General features: G+C 37.8%; 4 protein-coding genes across 4 annotated transcripts; 2 read left to right on the top strand and 2 right to left on the bottom strand.

Annotated features, from left to right (window-relative positions):
* Positions 1-2,387: 2,387 nt before the first annotated feature.
* On the bottom strand, positions 2,388-3,939 carry LOC130716802 (uncharacterized). Its single transcript, XM_057566806.1, has one exon. It carries the CDS (start codon positions 3,570-3,572, stop codon positions 2,499-2,501), a length of 1,074 nt encoding a protein of 357 aa, XP_057422789.1. The 5' UTR covers positions 3,573-3,939; the 3' UTR covers positions 2,388-2,498.
* An 883-nt stretch (positions 3,940-4,822) lies between these two features.
* On the top strand, positions 4,823-11,653 carry LOC130716688 (probable E3 ubiquitin-protein ligase LOG2). Its single transcript, XM_057566689.1, has 3 exons — positions 4,823-5,675; positions 9,897-10,392; positions 11,302-11,653. The coding sequence occupies exons 1-3, from the start codon at positions 5,248-5,250 to the stop codon at positions 11,416-11,418; spliced, it is 1,041 nt and encodes a 346-aa protein (XP_057422672.1). The 5' UTR covers positions 4,823-5,247; the 3' UTR covers positions 11,419-11,653.
* A 2,189-nt stretch (positions 11,654-13,842) lies between these two features.
* Positions 13,843-14,706, top strand: LOC130719084 (uncharacterized; the record flags this gene model as incomplete). The annotated part of the gene is made up of 1 exon (XM_057569727.1): positions 13,843-14,706. A coding segment is annotated over one exon (864 nt), but the record flags the coding sequence as incomplete, so codon positions are not given.
* A 3,852-nt stretch (positions 14,707-18,558) lies between these two features.
* LOC130720482 (uncharacterized) lies at positions 18,559-20,588 on the bottom strand. The gene has a single exon (XM_057571132.1). It carries the CDS (start codon positions 20,232-20,234, stop codon positions 18,756-18,758), a length of 1,479 nt encoding a protein of 492 aa, XP_057427115.1. The 5' UTR covers positions 20,235-20,588; the 3' UTR covers positions 18,559-18,755.
* Positions 20,589-21,877: the final 1,289 nt, after the last annotated feature.

Here is a 21,877-nt window from a genome sequence, read left to right as displayed (position 1 = left end):
GGGAGTACAGCTTATAATAAAAAAGCTAAATTGTACGGCTAAATTCCAATAACATTTCATTTTTACAGCTAATAAAATTTCTAAAATTATATTTAAATTTGTACTTTAAAAAATACTTTACTTTATATATCCTTTGACGGTATTAAGTTTTTAAATGACTCTTGAAATCTGAAACATCAAGTAACTTTTTTTAATAGTAACTCTTACTGTGTCAAATTTATCAACTTTTATCCTTTTTTTAAATAAACTTATCGATTTTTGTCAAAATTAGCTTAAAAAAAAAACAAATAAATCAAAGAACCCATGTTGGGCTGGACCACTGCAACTTTTTATTTTCTCTTCAATATAAAATTATTCTAATTCTGGGCTCAGGTTGTCTATGCCCTAATAAAAACAAAATTGGACCTTGCAATGCACATTAGTTAGTACTACTATGCATGGGGAATGAGGGCACAAAGGAAGGGTGTCCACTAGGGTGGACTATTAGTATTTTGGTCCACCGGTGCACAATGAGCATTTCGGACTTTACACATGGGGTATTTTAGACTTTTCCCCTTCTCCTCCTTCTCCCTCTCACTCTCCCCTCCTCTTATTCACAACAGGTAACAGCACCCACAAACACCATCAGCACCACCAAGAAAACGTTAAGGTGCAAACTTCAATTTCTCCTTTTTCCTTCTGAACACTTCTTAGAAGAAAGGAATCTCCCAAATTGATATTAACAGAATAACTTTATGACTTCACGAACACTTAGTTGCTGCATTTACCATTTTTCCCATATTCATAGCTCTAGAGAAGCCTGCCAGTGTCACTAAAGCTTCATCCAAGCAAACCGCAAAGAAAACCCTCAGATTCTGAATCACCCAAGAAACCAGCAGCAAATTTCCTATCCCAAGTCCCAACTGTCGACTCACAATAGTTATTCCAATCCTCTCCACGGTATCCAAAACCTGATTTTTTTTCCAGAAACCATTAATTTGAAACAATTAAAAGAAAGAGTGGAAGAGGATGAAGCTAAAACCCAGAATCTGATTTTTTTTTCTAGAAACCCTAGATTCGAAATCATCAAAAGAAAGGGGGGAACAAGATGAAGCTAAAACCCAGAATCTGATTTGTTTTTCCAAGGGGATTTGCGCCGTTGGTGAGGGTCGATGTGGAGAAGCGGTGGCGTGGTTGAACAAGATCGGCGATGTGGGGAAGAAGGTGACGAGTGACGACGCTTGCTCTTGCTCTCATCTGGGTTTTCAGAACTAGTTTAATCTGGTTCTCAGATCTGGGTTTCCCTATTTCTGGTTGAAGATTGTGTTTTTAGTTATTGGGTCCTCTCTCAGAAGATGGAAATGGATAAGGAGGAAAAAAGGAAGGAAAAAAAGAGAGATAGAGGATTTTATTTCTCTTTTAATTTAAACTTCTAGCTTTTCCTTAACTATGAAAGGATCTGGAGGTCAAAATTGAGGATCTTGTGACAATACTTTCTTGATTCTGGACGGTGATTCAGTTCTCCAGCGAAGGAGGGGAGAGGTGGGGAAGAAGTGTTTGAGTCATTTACATTTTTACCCTTTTTTCATCTATCAAATCATGACCATTCAATTAAAGAATATTCCAAAATGCTAAGATCTAATGGGTGATAAATCATGGTGCACCGGTGGACCAAAATATTAATGGTCTACCCTAGTGGGCACCCAAAGCAAGCATGAGAGAATCTCTCAGGCCGGTTAAGAACATCATGTACCACGATTTTGTGGTAGACATCCAACACCGGCAGTTTGTTATTGAATCGTGATATATGAATCATTATTAGATAGGATTTTAAGGCAAGATAGAGAAAAAAAAAAATTATGAATAGAACAAGCAATCTCAACAAGGGAAGGATAAACCACTCACTCAGCAATAATTTGATGCTTAATTAGCTAGGGAAGCTAGTCCTCCTTATAAACAATGTATATGTATGTTAGAAGTGGAATACACGTGTATGGCACCATCCCATTTGCTCTCCTACCCACAATTTCGATGATAAAATGATAAACAAACAGTAAAGTGAAGAAATTAAAATTAAATAATAAAGGACACTGTAACTTGATACTGATACAGCGGAAGTCGTACTAGGATTGCAAGCGCAAATCCTAAGGAAAAGGTTTCTGGAATCCACCAGAAAGGAAATTAGCAAGCGCTAAAACCCTAGAAAATACACTGGAATCCACCAGAGAAGAAGAGAAAACTCTTAAATTTTATTATCAATCAAAACTCCCATAGGCTATGCCTTACAAGTGCTTAAATAAGAAAAGAAAATATCCTAATAGTAAAATAAATAATATCCTAAAAGATCCTAATTGAAAATAAAAGATCCTAATTGAAAATAAATAAGTTCCTAACAAAAAAAAATAATTAAGATCCTAAAAGATCTTAATTACAAATAAGTAAAATTACTAAAATACTAAAATTATCTTAAAAAGCTCCTACATCAGTCTCCTCTTCTTGTAAAGAACTCGACCTCGAGTTCACATCACGATAAAGGACTTCAGTTGCCTCAAAATACCAGGATCAAAAGGCTTCCAAATTAAACCAAGGAGAGTGAGTGTTGAATATCTAATAAAAGCACATGGAAAAGAGTGTGGAGACTCCTGTTTTGAAACACTAGCATCCATCTTGTTGATGCCAGGATCAAATTGTTTTCGCCAAACACCATGAAATTGATGGAGTGTGATTTCTGGATGAACTAGCCGTGATTGAAACAACTTCCAGTGGCATGGAATAAATTGTCTGAATTGCGAGTTAGACAAGTTGGATTGCAGTTCCTTTTTCTCAGGCATATTACCAAACAAATGGGGTGCAAACTTGGGAACAAGGACATATCGAACCTGAGGCACAACCATAAGTGTTAGATTGTAAGGTGTGAACACTGCTTCGATGCCCAAATTGACAGAGGTGTCTGGCTCAGATATAACATGGGGTACAACCTCTAAGATGTCATCAGATCTAGATAAAAGAGAACAGTGTGTTGGTGTTGGTGCGCTCTCGCTGCACAAATCATCCATCAACGTTTTTGCCTCATCTTCCAGGCCAACAACAGAGGATGGCGCAAATGAAATTTGAGAATCAGATTCCGAAGAAGTTGCGTACATAGGTCTTGTAGAGGGACATGAATTTGAAGTAGGTTTTGGTAGGGGTTGTGGTAAGGAAATTGGATCTGCAGTCGGTGATATGTTGGGGTAAGGATTGATAAGGTTTGGAGTAGCAGGTTGGGGGTGTGGAGTTTCGGTGGTTTTAGAGGTTGAGTACTGAACTTGGTAATAAGGATGAGATACGGATGGTGAATGCAAAGATTGGGAAGGTAAAGATATAGCGGAACGATTGTTGTTGTTGTCGCGCGGAAACCTATGTGGTTTCCCTCTCCTGTCTCGTCCCCGGTTACCGTTGTTGGTATTGTTGATCTGCGCCGTTAAAGCCGCCGTGAACGTCGCCATATGTTGTATCATCTGTTGTGTCATATGTTGCGTAATAGCAGTTAGGGCCGCGGTAAGAGCCACGGTAACATCCTTCAGGTCTGCTTTGGTCATTGGTTGATCTTCCATGGTTGATCAAGCAAAGAAAAGAGACAGGAGAAAGCCTGCTCTGATACCACTTGATACAGCGGAAGTCGTACTAGGATTGCAAGCGCAAATCCTAAGGAAAAGGTTTCTGGAATCCACCAGAAAGGAAATTAGCAAGCGCTAAAACCCTAGAAAATACACTGGAATCCACCAGAGAAGAAGAGAAAACTCTTAAATTTTATTATCAATCAAAACTCCCATAGGCTATGCCTTACAAGTGCTTAAATAAGAAAAGAAAATATCCTAATAGTAAAATAAATAATATCCTAAAAGATCCTAATTGAAAATAAAAGATCCTAATTGAAAATAAATAAGTTCCTAACAAAAAAAATAATTAAGATCCTAAAAGATCTTAATTACAAATAAGTAAAATTACTAAAATACTAAAATTATCTTAAAAAGCTCCTACATCAGATACGCACAATCTTTACCAATAACTGAATTTAAAATGAAGTCATAAAGCCACAGTGAAGACCTTTCACTGATTGTTCTTGCTTGGTGATTCTTGAAATGGCTTGGAAATTGTGAACAAGCATAACTACATTTGAGGTGCCCACTAGGGTGGACAATTTATAAATTGGTTCACCAGTGGTCCAATATTTAAAACCGTCAGATCTTGAAATCAAAGAATATTCTATAGATGAATGGTTAGGATTGAAAGTTTGCTGTTTTGGAACTTCTTTTAATATTCTGGAACTTCTTTTAATATTCTATAGATCAAAGAATATTCTATAGATGCTGTTTTGGAACTTCTTTTAATATTCCAAAATGTTTGTTGTTTTAGAAAGCCAATGCATTTTTTGCTAATTTTTTTTCACCTATACCCTCATTTAATACATTTTCTCTCACTTATCACTTTTCATATTAACCAACCACAAGTCCACAACTCTTCTCTATTAATTACATTCTTCTCTATCTAAGTATAATTTAATAGTTGCACGTCATACTAGTAAAATTAAATAAGGGCAATCTAGTTAAATTATACTATTAATAATTGCTTTCTTATTCTTTGTGTCACAACCTTAAACTACAAACTTTATGGAATAGATGGAGTATTAACTTATGTGTTTGTTTCTACATATCAGAATTTGATATTTCCTTTTAAAAAAACATAGATAAACAAATAAAAGAGCATATAAAAAATTATTTTTCAAAAAATAATTGATTATTTCACAAAATAACATAACCCCCATATAATATAATATTAGAATAATGACAAACCAACTAAAGAGGAAAAATAAAGTTGGTCACTTTAACAAAACCTTGACATCCCATCCCTCATCAATCATCCATGGTGTTCCTGTTGCTGGGTGGAGCTTTACGCAATCCCATTATACCCTCCATCATTCATCATCATAATCCCCTTCCATGATCCATCTATCAACTCTCCAAAACAATCAATCTTCCTCTTTTTCTCTCTCAATTTCTCTCTACAATCCATCTATTTCTTCTTCATCCAATGTTCTATGTATTATTATTCCCCACTTTTCTATCTCACTTTCAATCACACACCCTTTGAAACACAACAAAAAACACCCTTCAATTTTTCACCAATTTCATTAAACCCCACTTCCCAAGTTTCGATTTTTCCTCGATTTTCCTGAACAATATCGAATTTGCTTATCTGGGTATCTGTTAAATTTTTTCCTCCACTTTCATGGGTAACGTTGGAAGTAGCGGCGCTAACCACCGCCGGAGACACGGCGGAAGCGGAAGCGGCCGAAGGATTCATCCGCCACCTCACCCGCCGGTGGCGCCGCAGCCGGAAATCGCGGCTAATCGGTTTGTGTACCCTGCTGCCGCCACGCCGTATCATAACTACCCAGGTTACTATCCCCCGCCGCCGACAACCGTGCCGGTGCCTTTGCCGGCACCGTATGACCACCATCACCGTCCTCCGATGGACCCAATGTGGGGGTGTTATCAGGCGCCGCTGCCACCTGCGCCGTATGTGGAGCAACGGGAAGCGGTTACTATAAAGAATGATGTCAATGTTAAGAAGGAGACCCTGAAGATTGTGCCTGATGAGGAAAATCCAGGACACTTCCTTGTGTCATTCACTTTTGATGCCACTGTTTCTGGGAGGTAATGGTGTTTTCCCTTATTTAATGATGATGATATGATAAGTTAACATTTTTGTTGCTTGCTAATGCATGTTGTGAATGGTAATTATGATGCAAGGTTTTGGAGAACTTGTTAGATCCTGTCCTGGCTTCTTTATGGGTTGCTGTTTGTGTTAATGAGTTTTTTTTAGTGTTCACAGGGTTTAATTACTCAATTTGGTTGTATGGGCACTGACTAATTACTCAATTTTACACCTCTATTGATGTTTTTTTACTATCTTTCTGTGTTGATATGCTTGACCTTTTGAACTATGATGGTGATTTGCTTTTCTATTCTGTGTTGGGGGCTTTCTATTGGTTACAAATGTAGAATAGTGTATTTTTTTTTTACTTATCCTCACAACATGGTATTCTAGCCAGCATAGCAAGGTAGAAAAGTGGTGCATGACATAAGGCTGTGTGAATACCACTGTCCTGTACCATTGATATTTTGCAGTTTAGATAGCTCATTTGTTTTTCTTGTAGGAAAGTGGTTGTAGTTTTTGTTTTGCATGTATTTTGTGATTTACTGAGTAAGTTATATCCTTTGACAATAGGGGGAGTCCCAATTGAAAACAAAATCAATTTCTGCTAAAGATTGTCATCATGACAGATTATCTTCGTTTGATGATCAACATTATTTAAACTTTTTCGATTTTTTTTTTCCTTATCTTGTGTTGTTTTTTGAATTTTTTTCCTCCATTGAGACATTCTGGATTTCAATCTGATCACATGCCAGGCAATATCAAACCAAGTTTGCATTGAGAGTGCCTAACAATACCGTTTCTTCCTGTTTTGGGTGATGACGAAATTGCTTATTCTATTTTGCACGGAATGTTGCCTTTAAACCCTAACAAGCAAAATTGTTTGCTACACATTAATAGTTTGAAAACTTAAGTTATTTGTGCCTGAACAATGCTTAAAAGATAATTTAGTTTCCTGATAGCTAATAGCTGTTTTAACGGTCAAATCACCAATCGTAGAGTGACTGTTTTTTGTGTCTGTTCAACTGCAGTTTGTTTCCAGTAAACTGTTAGGAACCCAGGGAGGAGAATGGGAAATTGATGGAAACAAACAAAGGAAACAAATTCAATGAATTCTGAGAATAGGAGAAATAATTCTCCTCCAAGGATTTGCAACTGAGCTGCTGATCTGCTTGTTCAAAATAACAATGCTGAATCCCTCCCTCTTCTACCCTTACTCCTATTTAAGCTAATCCACCCGTTCTTCCAACCTCTCTACCTAACTTACCAATTGTTCTGACAATACCTAAACTGATCTGTAACTAACTACTGATATTTGGGAGTCTCTATCCCCCCTTCTCTCCTTTTCTCTCAAATTCTCCTCCTCTAAGGGAAGGGTTGGTTGGGTATTGAAATCTGGAGTTCTTTTGTCGGTGGCACTAAACAGGGGTTATGGGATATTGAGCTGTGCTGAATATGTTGGCACTAAACAGGGATTGTTGGATTTGAAAGTATATAAAAAGGAGAAGTGGCCGTTGCCCAACATATGACAAAGTGAGCCAGCTTCTAGTGTTAGCTTGATTTCCTGTTGAAGAAAATCCTCCTCCTTTGTACTTCCCAGCCTCATGTCTCCCTTCCCTTTTCAAAAATAATCCCAGTGTTTCTCTCTAATGTTCTGGACTTCACCCAATAGGTAAAAAAATTGAGCTCTGTTGGTATAGTTCCATGTTTGCACCTCTTCTCTTGTCATTCATACTGCATCTGGTTGCAGCAGATATGGCTGCTGTGAATTCATTTGTGATCACCCCCTTAGTTGCTGTTCAAAGGCTCGGGTTCAATGCTGGGATATTGGCTGGTATATGTGACATCCAAAGCTTACTCATAGTTGATGATATATCACTAATCACTCCATGGCTGAATTTGAACCTCATGGTTCCAAGTCTAAGTGTCCAACTGTGGTGGTGGGCCTGGTGGCTTGATTGAACTGCATGTCAACCAAACCTCCATGGTTGTCGCCTGTCTCTTACTTCTATTGTTTCACCACTATCCATAATGATGGGGTCCATCTCCATCTTTACCTCTACTTTTTCCCCCTGAAGATGCACTTAAGTAAAACAAAACCTCTAACAAATAACCACTTAATGGGAAATTGATAGAGAAACAGTCAAACGAAATGAACAATTTTATTGAATAATGAGAATAGAAGAACGTATTCTCCTCCATAAGTGTTTTCCCTTTTACAACTGAGCCACTCTTTTTTTCGGAAATAACAAATTGTAATCCCCCCCTCCTTTCTACTGATACTGCAATTAAAGTTAATCTACTCATGTTCTTCCAACCTTTAACTAAATAACCAATTGTGGATACATCACTTTTACTGACTTGTAACTAACTGTTGATGTTTCGGCAATCTCTAACAAACATTGACCGGTTATGAATGAAGCAGGCCACATTAAAGGAAAAAGTTGGGGTTCTGTAATGGTTTTATTGTTATTTGTTAGAGGTTTTGTTTTACTTAAGTGCAGTGAACGGGCATGATGAAGTCAAAGGTATTTAATTTTGAGATTTTTTCCTCATGGAGGGATTGGTAACAGATATTGTCCTCAAAAGTAATTTTCTGCATCATCACTAGTTATTCCCCGTATGTGCTTGACCCATTCATGTAGAATCAATATCTTTTTATTAGCATTAATTTATTTGATCTACTTTGTACAGAAGTAACCAACCTTATAATGCTCTTAATATCATTTTTATATGCATTTGGAATGCTAATCTGGCAGGTTGCTAAATATGTTCGAAACATTATATAAAATCATTCATGTTTCTTCACCCAACAACTTAAACTTTTGGGATACTCAGTTCATGACATTGTATCAAGAGCTTCTATGACCAAGTGGTCTGGAGTTTAATCCTTGTTTCCCCCATTGTCTCAATAGGCTCTTGTGTGAGAACATAAAACCATTCATGTAACTCCACCGACAACATTAGTTTTTGGGACAGGTTGTTCGTGGCAAAATAGAATAGTTGAAAACAGATTTTTCTGCTTCCTCTTACATGATGGACAAGTTAGTGGCAAGAAAAATAGGAAACTGGTCTCTATGGCATGATATATGGATACAATACCTGCTTTTTCACTACCAAGTGTCTGCATTGTTGGGTTCATAAATTTTGGTAAATTGCAAAAAGTTTTTATTGTTGGTTCATATGATGAATGCTGCAACAACAAAAACTTTTTCTCACTAAGTCCGTTTGGAAAACTTTCTCTTCATTTTACCACTCATAACCTAAAGTAACACCTGAGCTCCTTTTATACAAATAAAAAAAATTCAGTTTCTGTTTGAATTCAAACAGGTACTACGTGAAGTTAGCCATGTATAGATTAAACGATGCTTCGTGTCCTGTCATGAATCAAGTCTTATGACAGAGCATTTATGCTATAAATCTTTCTTAGTGGTTTGGCCTATAGTTTCCCTTGGTCTTCCTCTACCTCTAACTGTGGGATGCTCCTCCATCTAGTCTACCCTTCTTACTAGAGCTTCTATGACACTTTTTATACAATGAGAGCTACCCCAACTTTCTCTTATAGCACAATTTAATATACTCACTGTCTCACTCAGTTTTACAAATTCTGTATTATTTTTCCAATTTATGGCTCATTTCAAAGGCACTGTGGCAAGGCACTACAAGGGTCAGTTTCTCTTGGTGCCTTTCTGCATGACATCAAAGTGATCTCTGAAAGTCCACTCTGGTGCTAAATGGGTAAAATAGTCAGAATGCTAAAAGAATATCCTAGTTGTTGGACGTTTGGACTCTCAGGGCTTTGTGAATTGAACATCATAATCTTTTATTTTTTCTATAAATTTTATTCGTGATTAGTTTATTGCAATGGAAAACCAATGCAAAATAGCTGAATATGGTACTATTTCCTTTTTCTAATATTAATGCCGTTCTTTAGTTTGGCGTGTGCTTTTTTATACCTTTTGCTTTAAGGCATTGAAACCCCCAACACCTGAAGGGTGTTTGTAACCTTTAACTACCTTGGGTTGACTAATGCATTAGTTCAAATAATGTGAGTGCTTTATGTTGTTAAAGGCTACATTGTCATTTTGTGTTTTTATTGTTGTTGTTGGAGGTATGTCTTTTCCATCAGCTTGGGATAAAGTTTATCAGTATGGACATTTTGTGCTTTAGTTCTTTTATTTGTTTATCTAAAGGTTTTGTTTCTTTTAATTTCATAACAGTGTTACCGTACTTTTTTTCGCAAAAGAAGGTGAAGGTTGCATCCTTACCCCAATGAAGGAAAACGTTCTTCCACCCGTGACCGTAAATTTCCAGCAAGGTCTTGGCCAGAAGTTTAGACAACCAGCTGGAACTGGTATCAAATTTTCAGAGTTTGACGAAGCTGAGTTGTTGAAAGTGGGGGACATGGATGTCTATCCTGTAGCAGTTAAAGCAGATGCATCCTCTGGCGACCATGATGGATCAGAAGAAACTCCAGCATCTGGTAACACAAACTCTCAGATAACTCAAGCAGTGTTTGAGAAGGAGAAAGGAGAATTCCGGGTGAAGGTTGTTAAGCAGATTTTGTGGGTGAATGGGATGAGGTATGAGCTGCAGGAGATATATGGTATTGGAAATTCAATGGAGAGTGACTTGGATGGGAATGACCCAGGAAAAGAGTGTGTTATCTGCTTGTCAGAGCCTCGGGACACAACTGTCCTCCCATGCCGCCATATGGTATTTATAATTTTCCTTTTTTGAATTAATTTTTCTTTGCTTGGTTCACAGAAAAATGATGCTGATGGCAATCATAACTATCACGGCTATTTATTTACCCGAAAGTGTCAAATGATATCTGTTCTCTCCAAATTCTGGGGATTAGACCATGCGTAGGGAAAATGCCCAATGTTAGGTCCCAAAATCGGTATGAGTGAAGATGTCTTTTCTGTCGGTGTGAATTCCCTTTTTAAGGCTTTTTTGTGTTCTTTTAGATTCTTTTGGTGGTTACCGTTATGATCTATCGTTATGAGGGTCTTAATTGTGACATTAAGGTGGCGGCCATTTATGGGCGTGTAACATATATTGGCCAAACGTTGTTGGCCTTCTAAGTTCCACCCTCTACTCTCCTAAGTTAACCTCGGGGTCTGAGTCTGGGAAGAAGACTCGGAAGATACATAGCTCTCCAAGTTCTAAGCATTTAGCTTACTGGAATTAAATGGACGGGTCTGGGTCTAGGAAGACTAGGTAGGTACACACACAGGCCTGCAAGTCCTAAGAGTTTAGCTTAATGGACTTGAATGGCCGGGTCAGGGACTTTAAGAGTCGGCAGGTACATATCCATGTCTGCTGCTGCCAAATTCCATCAACAATTAGAATTTTGTAATTCTTTTTATTTTCAACCCATAGGATGTGTGTTTGGAAAGAGTAGATTTTCACACCGAGGGAAGAAGTCATTCTGGAAAAAAAGCTACTTCTAGTAGTTTTTGTGGAGAAAGAAGTGATTCTAGAAGATTTGAATGTGAAACTAAACATGCTATTAGTTGTCTTGGCAAACTGAGGATTATTTTTTCTTAAGTACTGAACTAATTAATCAGTCCTTGCTTGAGTCCTTGATATACTTTGGCTTGATACCTCTCCTTGTTGCAGTGCATGTGTAGTGGATGTGCAAAGGTTTTGAGGTTCCAGACAAATAGATGTCCAATCTGCAGACAACCAGTTGAGAGGCTTTTGGAGATCAAAGTTAGGCCTGAGCCTGAGGAATGAAGAAGATACAGAGTTACTCACACAAGCTTCCTGTACAGTCCAACTGTTTTAGTTATTACTTTATCAGGGTTTTTCAATAATCCAAAAAAAAAAAAACATTTGGAATTCATGTATGACCATTATCTTTAACATGGACAACATGCTGGCATTGCACCTGACTTGTATTATAAGTCAATGCCTCCGTCATGCTTGTTTGGTTTTTTTTTCCTAATTTCTAAATGGCTTCCCTTCTGAATTTAGGCTGAGTTTATTTAAGCTATAAGCACTTATATAAGTAATTTGAGTAAACTTTTCAAAATAGGTTATGATTTACCTATAAGTTCTTTCGGGCTTATTTTTATAAGTTTTTATAGAAAGAAAATATTTTAGTTATTTATGGAGTGTATTTCAAAAAAAAAAAACAAAAAAATGTAATTTAGTTCATGTTATATGTGCTTTGATTTTTAGTTTTTGGTATACTAAATTGTTCATGCAATTTCGATCCGAGTGTGGTATAAAAGATAATTTCCTATGACTATGAGTGCACCTCATATGGATCTAACTTTCAACATAGGGATTTAAATAGTCACATGTAACCACTACGACGGTCACTGATTACATTCTTTTTTGTTAAACATATTCATTTCCTTTTATTGGTTTTATTCCCATTCACAAATTCTTTTCTCATATTTACTAGCTCTCTTAAAAAAAATCAGACATAATATTATTTAAAATAATTTAAACAGCCACAAAACGTCATTTTTCCTCAGAGGGACTAAAATCAAACTCGCTTACAAACTTAGAGACCAATTTGACCATTAAACTATTTCATTTAAACAACACTACTAATCACTCATCTATGTAGGAATAGTAAATATTTTTGGTACATCGGAAAGATAAATTGCTCCCACCAAGAATCGATCCCTGGACCTCCCCTACCTACCCCATATGTTTCACAGCTCCTACCACGTGAGCTATCATATGGGGACGTAGAAATAATAAATATAACTTGGCTACAAAGAAAAGTTAAACAACACTACTAACCACTCAACTTTTTTCATTAAACAATGTTTAAGTTGATTGATGTAATCTGGAAATAAATCAAACATTTTTTTTAACCGAACAATGATTCCGGGGGTAATTTAGGGAGATAATTTGTTATATGCATGTCATGCGACAAACTTTGTTTAAATTTAACTGAAATATTAAGAGAAGGTTAAATTTGCACACTTTAAAAAGGTTAAGGTTATAAATACAATTTTTAAAAGATTAGGGGCTAGATTGTACATGAACTAAACTTTAGGGTAGTAATTCACATTTTTCCCGATTAAATAAATTAACCTTAGATAAGATATTTCACCCTGTTCTCTAAGATCCATAAATAATTTTGTAATCAATTATAAAAAAATATTCTAAATTTATGAGACATGAGATTAAGCTAGCATTCATTGTAATAAAAAATAAATGAAGGAACCTATAGAAAGACATATCATGATCTCCATAAATTTAATAGTTAATAAGCCCTAAACCAGCAGCTTATATAATACATCTTAGTCTAATACAATTATGAAAGGGTTTGGCCAAATTAAATGAGATGATTTAAACTACGGAGATCATCCACATTGGGTATTAAAGAGCAAACTACAAGTGAGTTGAATACCACATCTTTCACCCAAAATCTTAAGATATTAGGTCTATGGGTCCTCTTTCTATCTTTCAATGTTAGATTTACTCACACTTGATTTCACTATAATCTCCCACTCAAGTGTGAGTCAATCTCAAACGAAGGCAAAAACCTTTAAATTGCGATGCAATTATTTAACGCTTGGGCACACGGAGTTTATATTTGAGCTAAATGACCCTATTTTAGTTTGTGAAAGAAGGTAATTCAAACAAATTCAAGCTTACGTTGCTGCTGGAAATGACCTTTTTATTTAACTCTAGGCTTAATTGCAACTTTGGTCCCTGTCGTTTACCAATACCACGATTTTGGTCCCTCACCTAATTTAATTACATGGATGGTCCCCGACGTTGTAGGCCGTGTGCAACGTTAGTCCTACCGTTTATTTCTTAATGGAGGAGACTTACGTGGACGTCCAATTGGAGAGAGAAATGAGGGATGAGGAGAGAGGGAAGCACGTGAGTAGAGCTGGGCGAATTGGCCCGCGCCCGCGGGCCGGCCCGCTTAACCCGCAGTCCGCGCGGGCTGTGGCCCGCTGATTGGTTGCCCGTTTAAATGCGGGCCTACGCGGTCTGGCCCGCTCAACCCGCGAGTTCAGGCGGGTTGAACCGCGGTTTTGCGGGCTGGACCGCATTATAAAAAAAAAAGCCTTGAAATGAAGAACTGGCCCAACAGAAAAAAAAAAAAGTTTAAGACACCAAAAGACAAAGGTCCAACCCATTCCTCTCTCTAAAATCTGATTTCATTACAAACCCTAAATTACTTTTGGTTCCTCTCCTCTCTCTCTCAAAAACACACGCTCCCTCTCTTCCTCAAGTCCCACTGTCCCAGCCGCCCAGCACCAGCAGCCCAGCACCCAGCACAGCAACCACCCGCGGCCACCACACACGCTCCCTCTCTTCCTCACGCCGCCGCGCCACCGCCCATCAACCACGCCTTCGCACTCAGAACATGCCCTCTTCCCGGAATCACACAAATCCTCCTTCTACTTCACCCTCCATGGAAAACCCCTTCCCGACGATACCCCTCTCTCGATCCCCCAAATCACCCCTCTCTCCACCCTCGTTCTTCAATCCCGCCTCCGCGGCGGCGGAGGCGATGGCGGCGCAACGGGCGCCGAGTTCCGCGACTGCTACCTGAAGATGTACTCGGAGAAGAAGCCGGACAAGGTGGACCCCAACGAGCAGAGGCTGTCAAAGTGGCAGAACTGCGCGCTCTCGAACGAGCCCTTGAGGGAACCCTGCGTGATCGACAAGCTTGGGAATATCTTCAACAAGGAAGCGTTGGTGGAGGCTTTGCTCGGGAAGAAGCTACCCAAGGAGTTTGGGTATATCAAGGGTTTGAAGGATATGATCATGGTTCGGCTTTCTTCGATTCCTAGAGCTGAAGATGGGGCTAAGTTTCAGTGTCCTATTTCAGGGCTTGAATTGAATGGGAAGTATAGGTTTTACGCGTTGAGGAATTGTGGGCATGTTCTGAGTGCGAAGGCGTTGAAGGAGGTTCGGTCGTCGAGTTGTTTGGTTTGCCATGAGGATTATGGGGAGGAGGATAAGGTTGTGATTAATGGGAATGAAGATGAGGTTGCTGCTTTGAGGGAGAGGATGGAGATGGAGAAGACCAGGTTGTGATCTTTGGAAAAAAAATCCATTCATTTTTTAATTTAGTCATTTATAAGGTTTTTTATGAAAAAAAATTTTTAATTTAATTTTAAATTGCATTTTTATTATTTTTTAATTTGGCTGGTGGCCCGCGGGGCGGGGGCGGACCAGCGTATTAGAGGCCCATTTAAATGCGGGCCTACGCGGTGCAGGCCTACGCGGGGCGGGCCTACGCGGGGCGGGCCTATGCGGGGCGGTTTAACCGCATACCCAGCTCTACACGTGAGTATCACGTGACCCTTATCTGAACCCATTATACCCAAACCCCTGACCTCCCTAGAACGAAGAAGGTAACACGATTTAGATCCCTAGGGTTTCAAATTTGGGTATAATGGGTTCATATAAGGTTCACGTGAGTTCACGTGATACTCACGTGCTTCCCTCTCTCCTCATACCTCCTTTTTCTCTCTCCAATTGGACGTCCACGTAAGTCTCCTCCATTAAGAAATAAATGGTAGGACTAACGTTGCACACGACCTACAACGTCAGGGACCATCCATGTAATTAAATTAGGTGGGAGACCAAAATCGTGACATTGATAAACGTCGGGGACCAAAGTTGCAATTAAGCCTTAACTCTATTCTTGCGCTAGAAGCCAAGAAGCAGTAGACAATGAAATGAAAATAAATAGATTGCTGATCTCAACACACTGAAGTCAATGATCAAGTTTCTAGACTTAGTATGGCTGAGCTAAAAATAAGTGAAGAACAATTTATAAGACATACATATGCACTTCAATGGAGGACCTACGTTTTGAGATTAGATTTACACGTAAAATTTTTAATTTCATTTCATTTAATTTTAAAAATGAATTTTGATTTTTTACAATTTAATTCTTTTTCAGTAAATACATAATTGCATAATAATAATTACATGAAAGACTAGGAAATGAAACTGAAATATTAGAAACTTTTCTGTTCAAACTCATGGCACAATGTTCGGAAATGTCAAGGTGGCTGCCTCTGATTTTGGGCTGGCATTTAAAAATTTGCCAATATACATATAAAACATTAGGCCACGTCAAGGTGTCACCAACATTCTCAGATTGATTCTGGTGATGCAAAGTTATTCTGTCATAGTGATTTCCTGCTTTTCTGGTAATTTTTCTCCACTTTCATGGGTAACGTAATAGGTAGCGGCCCTGACCACCGTTGGAGCGGAAGTGACCGAAGGATTCATCCGCCGATGGTGCTGCAGCCAGAAACCGCGGCCACTCCACCTGCACCCTATGTGGAGTATCAGAAGGCGGATAAAATAAATATCGATGCCAATTATATCATCAAAGAGACATTCATTATAATGTCTAGATACATGTATTTATTGAATGAACCTAAAAAGTGTTTTTTTTCTTTATATTTGTGACCGGAGGATGTAAACCATTGTTGGATTAAATGAATCGCAATTGTTTCAACAAAATTAATGATTTAGTGCCCGTGCATCGCACGGGTATAATTACTAGTTGAATTAAAGAATAGCTAAATCTCTGGCCATTTAAATAAATGAGAGAAAACAGAATGGACAGAGAACGGGTCAACTTACTAATGACATCATGATAAATAAGAAACAATACTTAAAATGAATTAAAAAATTCTCACAAATGTCATGATAATTAGATAACCGAATTCTTAGGAGTAAAATTGTTGGCAACCGGTAATAACAATTACAATGTAACGGTAACAAAAATTGAATTTGAACTGTATTAGTCATGAATAAAATTTTAAATCAAAACGATATTAGCAAAAACAAATCAACCGAGTGCCTATTATCACGGTTCAAAAGGAAAATTCACAGTCAGGAGGTTGTATTTCATGTAGTATTTTGATTTTAGATTTGAATATCAAGAATTGTGACAATTTGTAATTGTTATTACATGCAGAATTGCTAATAAAAACGTGTTAGTGAAGTAATAATTATTGTTTGTCGTAATGACAATACAGGAAGTTCAAATCTTTTTACGTATGGGTGCAATTGCGGTTACGAACCCAATTTAAAATCCTGCCATACATGACATGTCCTAGTTTTGATTTTTGGTTTTTAGTTAAGAAAAAAAAACTTGGTTAAACATTTTTGGTTCCTCACTGACTCACTCTCATCTTGTATGGATAACATGTGTCACTAAATTTTTAAAACATTCATAGTTCACTTTAAGTTTCTTAAAGATTTTCTAAGCATAAGCCTGCACTAGTTTCATTATTCCATAGGTAAAGCTGTCCTTAAACTACTTCTCATGCGTCGCTCTCTGCTATGAACCCGAATAATTGATCTTCAAAGCACACAGCGGGTCCCTTTTGCTAGTAAACAATTACACTATAGTGTACGAACCGACAATAAGCATATGCAAACCATATTTGTTAAGTACGGATCAGCTTGTCACAAGGACAAGAATAAAAAGAATCACAGGTTATGAGATGTTTCCAACACTTGATGGATCATGATGGATCGAGTTCAATTATTTTGAAATTTTAGTTTTAATTTTATTTTTTTCGGTATTTTCCAATGGAACACAATTCTATTTAAGCGTATAACATTTATATTCAGTCATTCAGACATGGCTACCTCTCTAGGCGGAAGTTTTTTCAAGCGTGGCAATGTGACCATATTCGCCCTGCTTAAGTCAAGTTGAATTAGCTCATAAGAGAATATGAGTTGGAAATATCAACTCACCATATTTAGAGGGAGGTTGGCTTTGTGAGTAAAGAAGACATCAAATAAATAATAATGTAAGAGACCGGCTTGTTGAGTTGGCACCCAAAATGGATTGCAGATCACATGTCTCCAATTCCTGTCCTCATCTCTGGCCCTCCACTTAAATTTTGACACATCAACAAAATAATCCACGTCAAACATGACACCGTCTTTCTTGTTAAAAAAAAAAGTTAACATTGTTCACCCTTCTCTCTGGGGTCTGTGCGCTCCTGCCTCCGCGTACTGGCAACCCTCTCTGTGTTCTGAATCTCTCCCTCCCTCTCTTCTCTGTTGGCTATTTTATCTGCATCTTAATCTCTCTCCCTCTCTGTGTTACCACCCAAAAACACACTCATTCCACATTCTCACCAATTCTCACTCCTTGATTCCTCGATCTGCATCTTCGATCCCATTCCTCTGCACCCCGCGCTTGATCCGACTCTGCAACTCCGTAAGCCCCAATCTTCGTCATTGCCAATTTTCGATCTCAATCAACAACTAACCGTTGCGTTCCTTCGATCCGTTGATTCGGACGCGCTTTTTCACGAATTCGATCCAGAAAACACGTTTGCCTATTCACTTTTTATTTGTTTGAGTTGTGATCGCGTTCGATCCAGAAAACGGAGGAGAAGGAGGTCGTGAACGCGCGCGGCAGAGAAATCTCCGAGAACGGCGCCGATCACCCACAAGATCAAATCTGAGCACTGCAATGGCGTTTGAGGTACAAAAGGGAGGGACGTTGAAGAGAAAGATGACGTGTTTTTTTTAATTGAGTTAGCGTGATTTAAGTGGAGGGCCAGGGAGGGAGACAGCCAGACAGGTGATTTTCATCCCACCCAAAATACTTGAAAAACACTTTTTTTTAAAGGGTTACTTGGCACGTGGGTTGGCCCGCAAGGTTGGCGGGTTAAGCAGGTGCGTTATGCGGATTTACGAGTTGAATTATCTAACTCTTCTTACCTTGCCTAGGGTCAATGGGTTGGCTCGGTTAGTCAAACTCACATTGCAACTGCTAGTTTTTTTACTCTTTCCATTGACAAAACTAGAACCTTGTGGAATTTTTAGTTACAGTTTTGATCCAATCAATTTTACTTATCATCACCATAACATCTTAAGAAATTAGGGTAAAAACCAAGCAGCACATAATGATCTTCTCGCATACCAGAATGACAATGGTAAGTGGTAACCATATACATAGCAAACAGATATTCAAAGCATTAAAAACCTACTTCCTTGACAAGAACCAACCACAACTACACTAGATACTTTGCTGTAAATCAATACATCAAACACACAAAACAGAGACAATTTCTTACAAACAACAATCACCATAACTATGACATATAAGTCCCTTGATGCAATTTAGTATCCCACCATTGATGAACATAGACACCATTGTTTCTAAGACCCCTATAAACGTCCATGCATCGTTCCCTGCTTCTTTCACCATCTCCACTCTCTGAGCAGCTTAGAAATAACTCATCCACAAAGCATATAGCTCCACTCTCAAATACATCCCACAGGAACTTCATTTCAACTTCCCCTGCATTCATCTTCAGAACCACAAAATCTGCATTCTGCACAGTCTCCTTGAACCACGCATGGAAATCAAACTCTTCCTCACCCAGAAAAGGATCCAAACCGGGTTTGGCCACGCCTGCACCCGCAAGTGCAGCCTTACCAGCCAAACCCGGATGATAAACAAAAGTGACACGAGGCTGTTTCACATAGGACAACAGGATTGAAGTGTTGTAATGCACAAAATAGACATTGAAAGCTTTATGATCAATTGGATAAGATGGTGGGAACCAATCAGTGACATTTGCATTTGGTACCGATTCCTCTACCCCAATATTCACATACACCAAACGCTTTCTATTAGAAAGGTCCATAAACTTAGGCAAATACGATGTGCTGATTTGATCATACTCAGGTGAAGTTGCTCTTTCCTCCACAAGAGGCTCCATTGTCTCAATTAGAGGCTTGGTGAAGGTAACACTTGCACAATCTGCAGGAAGACCATGATGATAGAAAAAGAAGCTTGTGTTTTTTCCACTTTCAATCTCAGATCTTTTCTTGAAAACCACAAGGCTATGCTCATTGACATAACCAAAATGCACAATGCTGGAAGATTTAGCAGATTTCATCAGCTCAATGTGGCTGGTAGAAGAAGAATCATTACTTTCACCACCACGAACAAGCAAAGCACCAATTCCACCCGGCTTAAGGACACGCTCAACCTCAAGCACAAGCAAAGCAGGGACATAAACCTTGTCCACATCCTTAGAAAACACAAAATCAAAGAAATGGTCCCTGTAGTGAAGTTCATACACGATCTTCTTCTTGTTGATGGAGAAAAGAGAGGTTTTCTGCAATCCCCTTACACTGGAAAATCCCAAATGCTGCATTTCTGAGACAGATGAATGTGATTCTTCTCCAATGCAGAGACTCTCTGCTCCATATTTCAACAGTTGCTTACCCATGAGCTCAGTGACAACATTTGAAGTCAAGTTTGCATCTCTCTTGCAATACAGGGAGGTATCAAAGGAACCCCAAAAGGAATTGAGAATCCGAGCCTGGAACAAGTAGGAACCGGGTACTAAAGTGTCGTTTTTGGAAGCTGAATCGTCTGAACCACCGTTGGCAACACAGTCAACGCGGGTGGTCGGAGCAAAGGATGCAAAATCGATGGTGGGGAGAGTGCGGAGCAGAGAAACGATGGAAACTGCGGCGGCGAGAAACAATGCACGGAAGAACACTCGTCTTGCTATTGACCCTCCAAGAACATGGAGCTTGGAGCCCTTTGAATCCATGGAAAATCTGCAGAGGGGTGAGTTAAAGAAGAGATTTTGATAAACAGAGTTGTGAGATGAGAAGTGAAAAAGGTGAAAGCAGAGGAGAAAACATAGAAATTCATGCCCATGTGACCATGTTTTGGGACCACAACCAGACCCTCCTTGGAACACTCTTTGATATGTAGCAGCACATACTCATGTTTTGTTGGGTGAATTCAATCCCCTCAGCCTAGTTATAAGTCAAGGATTTCTCTTCTTCTTTTAGGTTCCAAGGAATATGATGGTCAATTAGAGTTTGATATTGAAGAAGAGTTATAATTATTTTATATATCAAGAAAGGCAAGGTTGGGTTATGGGGAGGGAAGAGTATGGTTAGAGTGTGTGTATCTACTATCTAGGGAGGGGAACATATGGGGATGAAAATTTTCAGTAGATATCCAAGGATTATTCTAGGCACAACCTTCATTCATATTTTACACTTCATCTCCAATAAATTAACACATGATATTCCAAGATTGAGTTTCCTCCCACCCCTCTCTCTGGCTGACAAGTGTCACAGCCAGAGAGACTTTCACAAATTAATTATACAAATTGATTTCCCTATAATTTTGATTATTTGTCCCCTATTAAATGCAAAAATTATAAAGGAGCCATGAGCCTCTCCAAAATAGAATTCATGCACAGCCCATTATAAAGGAGTTGTCGAACCAACCAAAAACCCACAACGATGAAACAATTAAAAGGCTCATAATTGAAAAATAAAATGAAAATTTGTGGCTGAGTGGGAATTGGTCAATCCATTTACAACGTATGCCTTCAATTTCGCAAACTGACATATTTGGAAAACTAATCACATTTTTCTGAAAAGTATTGGAAGATAAGTAATTAAATACAGAGACTTATTTTGGAGTGTTTATTTCTATGTTTTAATAAATTCAGTTGGCATACTTTTTCGTTTCTTTTATTATTTTATAAAAAATTGAATTAAAGCATTTTTTTTTCCAAAATCTGATCCCTGCTTGATTTTTTTCAAATTAAAAAAAAAACGGAAAAATTCTTAAAAAAATAGCTTCAATAAGGAAAATCAATGTGTTAAAGTTTAAAAAAAAATGGTACAAAATATCACGTTAAACACATTTAGTGTTTATTTCTTTGTTTTAATAAATTGATTTGGCATAGATTTTCGTTTTTTTTAATATTTAATATAAAAATATAATTAAAACATTTTTTGTCAAAATCTGGTCTCTGCTTGATTTGTTTCAAATTTAAAAGAAAAACTGAGAGGATGTTTTAAAAATAAATATTCACTCAAGAAATTATAAATGCTCTTAATTGTTTATTTTAATAAAAACTAAAAATGAAATAATCAAGGTCAATATTTAAGGAAAAATTAATACGACCAGGAAATAATATTGTTGTTTCAAATCTTTCATTAATAATATTAATTTAGAAACAATTTTAAAAGTCATTAAGTTCATATTTTAAACCATTACAAGTTATAGCCACAATTAGTGAAACAAAATTTATTCCATAATTAACGTTTTATTAGTTTTTTTTATGGAAACAAATAAATGCACGACAAAAGGAATTAATTAAGGAAATTAGAGTAAATGAGTTTTGTATGGAGTGTTTAGTTCTATGTTTTAATAAATTTAGTGAGC

This window comes from Lotus japonicus, chromosome 5, assembly GCF_012489685.1.
Source record: "Lotus japonicus ecotype B-129 chromosome 5, LjGifu_v1.2".
In the NCBI taxonomy this organism is placed as follows: domain Eukaryota; kingdom Viridiplantae; phylum Streptophyta; class Magnoliopsida; order Fabales; family Fabaceae; genus Lotus; species Lotus japonicus.
This window is presented reverse-complemented; position numbering and strand designations above follow the sequence as displayed.

Bases quoted from the DNA above. Each gene is read 5' to 3' on its own strand.
- LOC130716802 (XM_057566806.1), bottom strand. From the start codon at position 3,572: ATGGAAGATCAACCAATGACCAAAGCAGACCTGAAGGATGTTACCGTG.
- LOC130716688 (XM_057566689.1), top strand. From the start codon at position 5,248: ATGGGTAACGTTGGAAGTAGCGGCGCTAACCACCGCCGGAGACACGGC. The intron at 5,676-9,896 runs GTAATGGTGTTT...ATTTCATAACAG, and splicing joins GATGCCACTGTTTCTGGGAG to TGTTACCGTACTTTTTTTCG. The intron at 10,393-11,301 runs GTATTTATAATT...TCCTTGTTGCAG, and splicing joins TCCTCCCATGCCGCCATATG to TGCATGTGTAGTGGATGTGC.
- LOC130720482 (XM_057571132.1), bottom strand. From the start codon at position 20,234: ATGGATTCAAAGGGCTCCAAGCTCCATGTTCTTGGAGGGTCAATAGCA.